Source organism: Fulmarus glacialis, unplaced genomic scaffold (genome assembly GCF_000690835.1).
Source record: "Fulmarus glacialis isolate BGI_N327 unplaced genomic scaffold, ASM69083v1 scaffold23650, whole genome shotgun sequence".
Lineage (NCBI taxonomy): Eukaryota > Metazoa > Chordata > Aves > Procellariiformes > Procellariidae > Fulmarus > Fulmarus glacialis.
In genome coordinates this window covers 8,615-21,361 of record NW_009188652.1, presented here as the reverse complement: position 1 = coordinate 21,361, position 12,747 = coordinate 8,615, and the positions used below count along the sequence as shown (strand labels likewise).

General features: G+C 36.6%; 1 protein-coding gene across 3 annotated transcripts in view; it reads left to right on the top strand.

Moving 5' to 3' along the window:
• SH3BP2 (SH3-domain binding protein 2) overlaps nt 1–12,446 on the top strand; it is a 20,336-nt gene extending 7,890 nt beyond the window's left edge. The window contains exons 2-14 of one of the 3 annotated variants that reach the window (XM_009579467.1): nt 99–238; nt 1,308–1,410; nt 4,188–4,305; nt 4,904–4,974; nt 5,376–5,464; nt 7,423–7,488; nt 8,070–8,226; nt 8,317–8,658; nt 9,743–9,851; nt 10,186–10,241; nt 10,681–10,762; nt 11,018–11,077; nt 11,551–11,802. In XM_009579467.1, coding sequence (XP_009577762.1) covers nt 99–238; nt 1,308–1,410; nt 4,188–4,305; nt 4,904–4,974; nt 5,376–5,464; nt 7,423–7,488; nt 8,070–8,226; nt 8,317–8,658; nt 9,743–9,851; nt 10,186–10,241; nt 10,681–10,762; nt 11,018–11,077; nt 11,551–11,688 — 1,531 coding nt within the window. In that variant the 3' untranslated portion in view covers nt 11,689–11,802. Of the gene's footprint in view, nt 1–98; nt 239–1,307; nt 1,411–4,187; nt 4,306–4,903; nt 4,975–5,375; nt 5,465–7,422; nt 7,489–8,069; nt 8,659–9,742; nt 9,852–10,185; nt 10,242–10,680; nt 10,763–11,017; nt 11,078–11,550 lie in introns of all 3 variants that reach the window. The other 2 variants (XM_009579458.1, XM_009579451.1) reach the window with 2 other exon arrangements.
• Nucleotides 12,447–12,747: the final 301 nt, after the last annotated feature.

The following is a 12,747-nucleotide window of genomic DNA, read 5'->3' as shown; positions in this document are numbered from 1 at the left end:
TGGAAAACTTGTTTAAGGAAACAAGCTTTGTTTCTTGGTATTCATTTCTTAAAATAAAATCTAAGTTCTAAACTGTTTTTAATTATTCTACATTGCAGAACGATGGCCTCGCAGGAGCAGGTCTGGCCAGTCCCAATGAAGGCAATTGGAGCACAAAACCTTTTGACAATGCCTGGAGGAGTGACCAAATCAGGGTATCTTCATAAAAAAGGAGGCACCCAGCTGCAGATCTTGAAGTGTAAGTTGAATGAGGTATTAACTAAATTAAATGTTTGCCTTTGGGGCCATTAACATATTTCATGTTAGCAGATTATTTAATGAAGCTGTTCTTCCACTTACTTTGTCTGTAATGGATTACAATTTTACTGGAATATACATATGAAAGACCCATATTGAAAGAATTTCCTTTAATTGTTTTGGAACTGTAAATCTTAGATGATAAATGTTGTGGTTGATTTTCTTTTACTTGGTTAAATCTCATGTTAGTGCTTCACAAGTAAGATTTTAAAGACAGAAACAGATTCCCGGGATATGTACCAATTTCAAATGTTCTTTTCTAAAAGAAATTAGTACTCAGCTTTTTTTCCAGTTGATTATTCTGTACTGGAAAAATATCCCCATCTCCTACTGCTGTTGTGCAATGGAAATTTTCTCACTGCCAACATTAGGCTGTACTTAAAAACAGTAATTGCTTCTAGAATCAGAATCTATTTACATGGAGAAAACTTAAGATTTTGGGTTTATTTATGTGCTATTCATTTGCTATCCCTGTTTACAGCTAAACAGTACTTATATAGATAAGGACAAAGATTACTGCCTTTGATAAAGGAAGGAATGTTGGCCCCTTTAAAAAAAGAAAATAAAACAACATTTTATTGACAGCTTTATGCACTTGAGGTGAAAGAAGAGAGGGAGACACCGTCATGGTTTTGGGGTACACATAAATATGTATTTGTAGCCTGTGGCTGCCTTTCTTCCATTTTGTTTTAGGTTGCATTCTTACATTAGCTTTTTCCTCTAATAAAGGAGCACAGATGGAGGTCAGACCTGTGGTCTCTTAGGCTTCTTTTGAAGTTACCAGATCAGCTGCCTCTCAAATGAGGGAAGCAAATACTACCTTTAGTCCTGAAGCTCTGTGAATGGACAGCTTTACCATGTGGCTGGTCATCAACAAGCTGTCACTAAACTAGTTTGTGCTCTTTTATAAAGATTAATAAGATTACTAAAATCTTAAACAATTCTATCCCAGTTAAGAGGTACTGCCTTTGGATTTATATTTTGCTCACTTTTTTTCTTTATCTTTTCAGGGCCATTGAGATTTGTGATTATCCATGAGGGATGTATTTACTATTTTAAGAGCAGCACATCTGCATCTCCACAGGGTGCATTTTCTTTGAATGGTTACAACAGGTGAGTGCCAAAGAACTAATTTAACACCCAAGCTCCTTTTACTTAATGCAGGGGGCTATGGTTTTCATTTCCAACTAAGTTAAACTCAACTACATCTGTTGTTTGGGTTAAGCACTGATCTCAGATTCCTAGAGATGTATTCCTTTCAAATTGTATATATGGTGTTTCCTGTGCTTTGCAAGTATATAGCCTTCATCTTTTGTAATTTAACCAGTAAAGCTGTTAAAATTGCAACGGGTTTACTCTTGTTACTGACTTAATGCAGACTTTGCACATGCAGATACATGTGGATTCTTTCAGACAAACTATCTTTGTTTTCTAGTGATTTCAATGATCATCACAAAAATAGAAAGGAATCAGAAAGTAATATTTATGGAGTTACTGATTCAGTAACACTAATTAGTGTCAAAATTGAATCAACTATAGGAGTGACAAATGAGACAATGCATGTGCAAAATGTCTGACTCATTTCGCTACATGTTATAAATCTTAATATTTGCTTTTTAAGTCAAAGACAAAAATAATGGCTTTCAAGTTAACCAGTACTATCAGAATCTGACTGAGTGCAGCATACGTACAAGGCCTACTAATAGAAGTCCAACCTAACTTTAGGAAATTGCTGTTGTAATTGATGCTAAGAAAGGACTAATGAAAGAGAGAATGTAGAGAAGTATCACATTATTGGTCCTAACTACTGCAATTTTATTGTATTTGTAAACACGTGTGTTATTCTTGTACTGCATAATGTTCTCAGACTTTTGGAATAAGGAAGAATCTGTAGAATGTGAGAGCTTTCTAACTGACCACAGCAATGGCGTATTTTATAGGAATGCACTTGTAAACGCTGTAGCTAATTAAAGATTCAAGATTAATTTGTATAAGCAACCTATACTGTAACTTGGCCATTACACTAGTTTCTGTAATCACATTAACGTAAAAAATACCATGGAATTTGTAAATGCTAGGGACTGTCTCATTGCTTTTTATATATCTGCATTCTAGCAGCCTTGTAGAGACCTTGGTTAGAATTGGGACCAGGTCTTGGTTAGTATTATGCACAGACATAAGCAATGTTGAAAAAGAATTTGAAATGTTGAAAAAGAATTTGAAATGAAAGAATTTGTTATAATTGGTAGTTGCATAAGGTTGTGTGAAAACAAGTCACTCTAAGGCTTCCCTGGACTTCTATTTTGCAGTTTTCATTCAATAGCCTTTATGTGTTAAAGAGTGGGCAGGAGATGAGAAAGTGCTGCGTTCACTAGTGACTCAAAATGTATAGCGTTGCCTATTGCTATATCCCTCCCAGCTGTACCGTGGTTATTTCCCACATTAACATCCTTATTAGCCTTACATTAGTGAAATAACTTATAGTTCCGTTTGTGGCTTTGGTTTGGACTGGGCAGATGCAGAAAACTACAACCTCCAGCTTAAAAGTAGGATTGGGGTTCTAAAAAAGATGAAGTCTCTAATTCTGAAATAATTCTGCAGTTGACATTGTTCTTAATGGCAGCTTCAGGGTGTTGATTAGATATATTTTTTTCATAGAATAGTTTGGGTTGGAAGGGACCTTTAAAGGTCATCTAGTCCAAACCCCCTGCTGTGGGCAGGGACATCTTCAACTAGATCAGGTTGCTCAGAGCCCCGTCCAACCTGACCTTGAATGTTCCCAGGGATGGGGCATCTACCACCTCTCTGGGCAACCTGTTCCAGTGTTTCACCACCCTCATCGTAAAAAATTTCTTCCTTATATCTAGTCTGAATCTACCCTCTTTTAGTTTAAAACCATGCCCCCTTGTCCTATCACAACAGGCCCTACTAAAAAGCCTGTCCCCATCTTTCTTATAAGCCCCCTTTAAGTATTGAAAGGCCAAAACAATGTTATCTTGATTATGTACCTAACCAAATGTCAAATGTCTCTGATAATCTTTTTTCCTACGTTTACAAACCACCTTCCCTAAATATTAAGGATTTACGGAAATACTGTATTACATGAGGAAGTTGGTGAATTTAAAAGTTTAGGAACAAGCAAGAAGGCCCCAATAATTATTGTAAAAACTTTAATCAGATTTCTCTATGGCTTATGCTGAATAAATCTTAGAAATGTTACTTTTCAATTACCCACAGTCTTAGGATTTTAGTCTCCTTATTTGTTCCAAAGCCTTATAGCGAGCATTTACAACCAAATTTTTGTGTGTGTGAGGAATTTCCTCATTTGAGACTCCTCTGGGGAGGGAAAAATAAAAAGAAACAAACATATCTAATGCAGTTTCTGAAAGACGTTGAGTTATGCCTGTTTTAAAATAATAAATTGCAAGAAAGTGTTTATAAAGGAAAAGTGGAAAAATCAAGTTAGCTTTTAATATTAGTTCTCATTTATTTTCATGGACAACCTGTGTTTTGATTTCTTCTCTATGCCTTTCTGAAACAAGGATCACAGGCACCTTAAATACTTCTTGCCATGGTGTGAAGCTTGTGAATTAATGCAATTCATTAAAACTATTGAATAGGTGAAAACATCCATTTATAAGTCTGGCTGGTGGTTTGACTAGTGCTTTTTCTCCTGTCAGTGCTCCTGCATTGTCCTTTCTGCCACTTTAATGGAGAAGTACAACAAATGCACATATGGGGATTTTGGTGGCGTTTTCTGGGCTTGGGGGTTATTTTTGGTAAGGCAAAACTGGCCAGTAAAACTGCTTTCTATCAGAGCTTTATGAATTGCAGAGCAGAATTAACTTCATAGATGAAGGTTTTCATGTATTGGTTGTTCTGTTTCTCAGGGTTATGCGGGCAGCTGAGGAGACAACATCAAGCAATGTGTTTCCTTTCAAGTTAGTTCACATTAGCAAGAAGCACAGGACGTGGTTTTTTTCAGCTTCTTCTGAAGATGAAAGAAAGGTAACTTTATTCTTCTTTTGCAATATAATTTTCCTTGAAGCAGAAAGTGAATCTTGAACTTCCCTAAAATCTAAATGAACTGGATGTGCAGCTGTCGCTGAAATTTGTATACTAGTTCTTTGAGCTCCTCTGAAAATCACGTCTGAAGTTTTAACTATTAAGTTAGTGTTAGTTCAAGTTGTAATTCAGGGAATGGCTATAAGTGACATACTAGATGTCATGGTTTTCTCCATATCGCTCATTTTATTTTTAGCCAAGGAACAAATATTTGTATGTTAAACCTTTGATGAAGTATGAAAACTGTTCAGTGAAATATCTCACCCATAAACATACTATGAACAAGTACCTGGCTTTAGAAATAACAGCTTGAAATTCGAAAACTGAAAGTTTAATATTTTAATATGTTCTTATAGCATTTTAGATAGTCAAAACATTTTGACTGATAAGTCCTCTCAATGCATAAAGTCATGGATAAAAACTATTTCCATGTAGGTTCCTTGCACAGTTTCTCTGTCCTTACAGAGGACAGATACTGTGCATCTTTGTTTAATGATTTAAAGATGGATGCGTTGAATGTTGTATTTTTATTCTTATTTAGAATTGGATGCTATCCCTGAGGAGGGAAATTGATCACTACCATGAGAAGAGAGAAACAATAACAGAATTCAGGTATCAACCCTTAATCTTTATTTGCTTTTTATCCCTTTTGCACTAGCTCTTGACAATGGTGTTTTAGGCTCTTTGCACCTACAAGTAATTTACTGTTAAATAAAAACAGGTGCAGTAAGGCCCAAGAATGAAAGGCCTTCCTAACATGTAATTTAAAGAATACCAAGACAAAAATAAATCTTTTTACTAAGAGAACTTTAAATGTCAGCTTTGTGTAAAACAAATAAAAAATTTAAAATGACAGCAGCAACATATCTGGCTGTTAATTGGAAAATGGGAATAGATTACTTCTGTTTTTCCAGCATTCCTTTCCAATGCTGCAGTCCTGCTAACAGACATGTTTACTGTCCCAAGACCCATAGCACAGTGATGCAGAAGGTACTCTGTCTTTTCTTTTGCAGTGACTCTGGTTCTGATGCAGACAGTTTCTATGGCTCAGTAGAACGTCCCATTGATATCAAGTATTCTCATCATTCAGCAGATAATGAAGGTGCCAAATTTAGACACTGATAAATAAGATTTATTTATTTGCTTATTTATTTCTTCTGGATTCTGCAGGAACTATTCCCATAGCTTAAGCAAACTGATTCAATTTGCAACTATAAATTCTTGTTTTTACAATGTGTGTAGTTGTTGTAATTTTAAATCGGAAGCAGATATTCTGTGCCATAAACCATTAGTAAAAATAAATGGTAACTAAAGAAATTCAGATCTTTCAAGGAGATGTCTGACACCCTAATAACACTATTTAAAATTTTTATTAAGACTGCATGTTAGAGAGTTTGTAGATCTAGCAAAAAGATAAAACTTTTGAGTACGTCCATAGGTCATAGTGTGGAAATACAAAGTGGTCTTTATTACGATAATTGAATATTATTGACAATAATTGAATATTATAATAATAGGATATTAGTCACTTAAAAGTATGTTCTGAAAACATGCAGAGGCAATGCAGTAAAACATTGGGGAGGTAGTTACCTCCTATCTAGACTGTAAAATTAATCTACCTGTCCTGCAAAACAAGCAGTCACCCACACTGGGATGTTGTTGCATCTGTATTGTAGTCTGTTTAGCATGAAACAGAATAGATCATCCCTCCAGTTCAGGAAGATCTTACGTTAGGCATAGGATGGGCCTGTGTGAAACACATAGGATTACATTCTTCAATGACTTTCAAACTGAGTAACTTTTTAAAGTAAGGCTCTGAAAATCTCACTCTTAGCATAGCCTTTTCTATTCGAAGTTTGATACCTGTTCCTTGCTGTAGTTGTTGCACAGTAAACAGTTCTGGCTGAGAGTGTTTATTTTTTAATTAGAAGCGAGGACATTACAGAAAGCCTGTCAAATAGGCATTCACAGCAGATTTCAGCAACTGACTTCCTAGTCAAGAAATGTGTTAGTGAAATGCAACATGAGAAGCCTTGCCTCAAGGTTCAACATAGTTCCTTTACTAGGCATTTTCCCATCTGCCCTTTCAGATTTCTAAGGGCAGGGTTGATTGGAGCAAGTACTCTCATTTCCTGAAAGGAAATTTCTGACTATTTATCCTGACTAGGACAAAAAGGCAGGAGTGAGTATCTGTAGGAAATCCGGTTCAATTGCTGCAACGCAGAGGAAAACACTCATCAGCATTTCATGTAGTATTGTAGTTTAGTACTTCTGTGTTGATGTGAGGGAAGGGTTGGATGCAATACGAATTATGTTAAGAGGCCTAGCAGAAGTTTAAATTAGGAAAATTAGAAGAGCTAACTGACTTTTATCAGATACTCTTACCTTTTTTTTTTAATGCATTTCTCTGGGGAAATACTGCATATTGTCCTTGAGGCTCCTATCATAGCCAAAGATGAGAAGTTACTGCCTAGAAGTAGCATGTTTTTCATGTCTTGATTATTCTGACTTACAGTTAAAGGCAACATTGAAACCATTTAAGCCATTCGTTGTGGTCGTTTTTTTTGTTGCCAGAGCAAGGCAAAAGTATTAATTGTTTTGTAGATCACTAGGTTTGCTTAGGCTTCTGTATTGCAAAATCATCAATGTTTCTGTCTTAGGGCTAGGTTTTGGGGATTTTTTTTTTTTCCAACTGGTTTTGCCAGTGCATCCACGTAGTTGTGTCTCTGCAACTGATTTGAATTTTGCTCAGGAAGGCTATAGCACTAGAAAGTGTCACCATAAAGTAAATTTTAACTTGAAAGATGGAAGAAATTTAATGGGCTGTGTAGTTCATCTCCCACTGTTGTAAGCAATGACTTTCTTAATTGACATCAAAAATTAAGGAAACACCTATTCTAAATAGCAGAGAGGTGGACCAAAATTTTTAATTTTTTTTTCACCTCTTTTTAAAAAAATTTAACTGAAAAATATTTGTTTATTAAAATGGAATAAGTACTCAATACTCTTTCTTGGTTCCAGGAGTACTTATCAGTCTGACATACTGATTTTTATCTGCAGATTATGACCAGGAGGAAGAGGATGAGTCTTATTTGCAGCCAGATACTTCTGACATAGTGAAAGATGGTATGTGATTTCTTTCATTCCCTTCACAAGAGGCCCCATGGAAGGCCACCAATGAAGGCAATACTCATGTAGAATGCCAGATTATTATTTTGGCTTGGTCATATCTTAAGCATTGCAGGTGGTAAAATAATTGAAGTAATGCACTGGTACCTAATCTTGAGAGGTATTTAGGGTCAAAAGTTCCTCATAACAGCAGTAACAATTTACAGAAAGTGTTACATGCCTTTAAGGGCATGTTTTCTTGCAGGCCTCCTGCCCTGGAAGGACCTGTATCTGGTCATCAGTCTGGAGGAGGGGTAATGCATTTAACGTAGTCTCAATTTCTTTATTTTTAGCAAAGGGAGAACTCTTTGCAAAGTCGTCATAAGCCATGCCTGAATAAAAATTGCAGGAGTTTACTACACATAACATTCAGAATTGTGCTGAAAGTTAAATGCTTATCCAGCATTTTGGGTACTATCAGACCAGATGCCAATGAAATATCTTCAATCACGTAGAAAATAAATTTGAAAAGTCTCGTTTCCTGACATACTGTATTTTCCCTCAGTGTGTCATGTTTTTTGGATGTTTTCTTTCTGTAGATATGGTTCTGCCCCCAGCCTACCCACCTCCACCAGTTCCTCATGTCAGAAAAGCTGCCTACTCGGAATCGAGGGCAAATTCCTTTGCTGGCAAATCTACTGTGCCAGTACCACCACCGCCTCCTAAAAGAAGCTTACCTGATATCAAACTAGAGGATCTCTTAAACATGAGAGAACCCCAGTTACAGTGCCGAGCTGAAGCTAATCTAAAGATTCAGTCCTCAAGCCGGAGACTAAGTGAACAGCTGCCCCCTGTACCCCCTCTACCTCTTTTCAAAAAGCCTGTGTGTGCCAAAGAATCGTGCTCATTGCCTCCAGAGCCTCTGCCTCTAGCTCAAGTTCTTGCTACTCCAGAAGGATGTGAGAAGCTAAAAACCTTAAATCTTTCACCGCGAACTCCTCCTCCACTACCAAGCAGTAAACCCAAGCTGTCACAGTTTACTGAAAAACCAGTAGAGCCCAAAGTGCCAAGAGAACATGGTAAACCTGGACTGTTTGTGCCACCGGTGCTCCCAAAGCCACCTGTGCCAAGCCACCAGCCCCCTGGAATCAAGCCTAGACCAGAGAAGTCTTCATGTCCCCAGTTACAGTAAGTATGAAAATACAATGCACTATTAAATTTTTCCATTGTGTATTAATTAACTTGTTGACAAGCATGTTTCTCAGATTCACATCAACATTTGTTTTTTTTCCCTGCACCATCCCTCTCTTTCTCACAGTGTTGTGCTTTTTTGCCTCTCTGTTATTTTGCAATGAGTTTAGCTTCTGAAATAGTTCAGAAAGAACTAGTAGACAAACTAAACTTAAAAAAAAAAATTACACCAAAATTTTGTAGTTCATTTGTTTTCAGGTCTATCTTAAACACTTAAAAGCCATTGATCACAGTGAATAAGAAGCCTTTATGTCAGAACCTCAATGAACTGCAAAAACAATTTTGGGACTCTGTGGAAATAGGAAATGTGTTTCATTTTATATTAAGACCAGCTCTAGTAAGGGATGTGGAACTAGTTATGGTAGTGAGTCAGATGAAAATATTTTTGTCCATCAGATCATTTAGCAGCTCTGAAGAACAAGTAATAAACTGTTTAAAGACAGTGCAAGGAAGACACTGATGTACTGGAGTGAGTCCAGTGGAAGGCCACCAAGATGTTGGGGCTGTAGCACATGATATGTGAGAAGAGGCTGAGAGAACTGGATTCATTTAACCTTTAGGAAGGTTAATGGGAGATCACTGCTGTCTACAACTACTTAATGGGTGGGCATGGAGAAGACAGGGCAAGACCTGAGAGATCTGCAGTGATAGGATAAGAGGCAACAGGCAGAAGTCACAACCTGGGGAATTACGGGTAGATATTAGGAAAAACTTTTCGCCGTGTGGATGGTGAAACACCAGAACAGGTTGCTGTGGAGAGGCTGTGGAATCTCCATCCTTGGAGATACTCAAAACTTGACTGGGCATGGCTTCCTGAGCTACCTGATCTAGTTGGACCTGCTGTGTGCAGGAGCTTGGACTAAATCATCTGTAGAGGTCCCTTCCAACTAAATTAATCTGTGATTTGGGGGCTAAACTGAAACTTACTCTGCAGTTCTAGTTTTATCCCGTCAATGTTTTGTGTATATTTGTTCTGTTTTCCTGAGAAGATGTCCTTCAGTTTTTGTTCTGTTTCTGCCAGGAGATCACCACCAGATGGGCAGAGTTTTAGAAGCTTCTCGTTTGAAAAACCAGCACTACCCTCCAAGCCAAACCAACCTGATGATGATTCTGATGATGACTATGAAAAAGTAAGATCAAGCAGATGATTCATTCTCAAAAGAGTGTTTTTCTTGCTTATGTATACTTCTGGGAACGTTTTAAATGCACATTTCAGGAGAAAAAAAACTTTCTGAAAACTGTGTGATTTTTTTTTTTTTTTTTTTTAATTTGAGTTTCAAGGAATGCCTTGATAAATTCTGGATTTTAATATTGGATGTAAAGGAGGAAGAAGCGTAAAGTAAAAATTAAATCACTGTTAATCATTTCAGATACTGACGGCTGTAGCTTATTTGCGTAACAAGTTGCTAGGATTTGAGTTGTCATTGACTTACACGGTAATTTATTTTCTTCATACTTTTACAGGTTGGGCTGCCTGCTTCAGTATTTCTTAATACCTCTGAATCCTTCGAAGTTGAAAGGTAGAATGTGACTTTAAAATAGTTCCTGAGAAGTCCTACAAAAACCTGCACTGAACAGTAGTCCAAAGATCATTTTGATAGGTACAATTTGTGTTTAAAAACACAATAAAAGTGTTTAAATTCCTTCAATACAGAAATAGCCTTTTACAGGAGTTAGTTCAGTGCTCATGTATCAATTGAAAATGCATACTGCTTGCAAAGTGATTTTGCTGCATCTGGAGAAGGTTGTTCTACCAGGATGCTAGATGGGACAGAAAGCCAGATCTTCTGTGCTGCGTTGCTGGTTCAGATGCTAGAACAGTAAAATTCTTTCAGCTATGATGTATTATGAATTATTACAACTGAAACAGAGATTTGTAATAAGAATTTTAAGAATCTAGGCATTTTACTTATCTGATACAGAAAATGCTAATATGTGTAATTGCTGTATTATTTTTAGGACATTTAAAGCTAGTAGCCCACGGGGACAACCGCAAAATGGATTGTACTGTATTAGGAACTCATCTACTAAGCCTGGAAAGGTAACTTGCAGTTGCTGAATCGACCCCTCAAAAACCTTTTTGATTTAGAGATACTGTATCTTACATATGATAAAGTACTTAACAATTTAGATGTGCTTTTTCCTTAAAGCAAGAAAATCTGAGACAATCACAATCATAACTTCAGTGATGATTTTTTTTTTTTTTAGGCTGGATTGTAACTAATTCCTTAATAATATATTGACTTAGAAGAGCTTATTAGCATAGACTGAATATGTTTCATTTTTCTTCTTCAAGGTACTGGTTGTATGGGATGAATCTGCAGAAAAAGTGAGAAACTACAGAATCTTTGAAAAGGTTAGTAGCTGCACTATGTGTGCATGTGTATATATGTGCATGTATACATGTATGAATTTCATGTATATATATATGTATGTAGAGTGTGCATGTGTATAGGTATATACTGTAACTAACAAGTTGAAGTCTGAACTTCTTCCCATTCCTAAAAGTAAAAATAAGCTGATTTACAAATATCTGGTCTAGGATGAGTTTGAGTACTTGGATCTGGGCTTTCTAGTTGCTGTATCGTGCAAAAGACAAACTAGCTGTAAATGTTCACATCTAAATTTCAGCTCCAGTCAAATCGTAAAGGAAGAAATATTAAATTCCTGAGTTTAATTTGGAATTATTTGTGTAAGTGACTAGTTTGCAAAGCAGTGGCTTGTTTGAAAGAACTTCTTAGTTCTGATGATGATGATTTGGAGTTTTTTTTAAACATTGAGTTGGAAAAATTACTGTCAATGATTACATATGTTTTTGTTCTACAACAGGATTGCAAGTTTTACCTGGATTCAGACATCATGTTTTTGAACATGGGAAGTTTGGTCGAATACTATAGCACTCATGTCTTACCTAGTCATGACAGCCTGATTCTTCTGTGTCCTTATGGTTACTCTAAACCAAGGTGACATGACTGGCATAATTCACTGATGCTTAGGACAAATGTGTTCCCTACTGCCCTTGAATTAAATGTGGACTCCTGCCACTGTTGGACATCCCATTGTTTGCACACAGAAACTGAGTTTGTTTCAACCATTTATTGTCACATGAATTGTATATAGACTCCATTTAATGAACTCTTGGTAAAACCTTACAATCCAGATCAGTGGATTTTATGGTCTTTTCTTTTAAAAAGATCTGAACTGATTATGCTGTGAAAGCTGTCCATGATACCTACACCTTTTATAAAACTGCTGCTATTACTAATCTCCTTGGAATGTGGAAGATGGACAGGAACAAAGAAGTGGTCTGAATACAACCAATACAGAAAAGGGAAACTTCTGAAAGTATATCGGAATTCACTTGTGACAGGGAATACTAATACTCTGACTTGAAGGTATTAGTCCTTAAGTCAGCACTGGTGCTCAACTAAGAGTTTTTTGTATTACTTGTATAGTTGATGTGTAAATAATGAAAACTTCTGTGGAAATAATTTGGTTTACTGTCGGTAAAGATGATCAGGAAATGTGGCTGGTTTTTTAAGCCACCTTATACATAAATGTAACTTCTGATTACAATGTCTGCAGTAGTCAATATCAGGGTACTATCCAACTGATATGGTTGTGGCATCCCACATATTACTTAATGACGTGCACTTCAGATCAGCGTGGAATAATACTGACTTGGCTTTCATGTGAGCCCCATTACTTAGTTCTGAACTGGAAGGGTAGGTGCCACTAGTGTTTTTAATGGGTATGAGAAAAGAGAAAGGACTACTTAAGATTAAGGGGGAAAGGAGGGAGTCTTTTGAATACTCCAAATTCTGACTAGAGAGCAGTTTACTCTCACATTGCCATCATCAAAGGTTCTTTAAAACAAAATACAAAAAAAACCCCTGAAACCATGAGTGTGATGCGATTATCACTCCATAAATCTTTGTGGTCAGTCTCTTAGGATCAGGTTGTCAGCCCATTGCATTCTGTCCTGTTCTAGCGCAAAACATTGCCCTAGTCTTTTTGTAGTTCAAC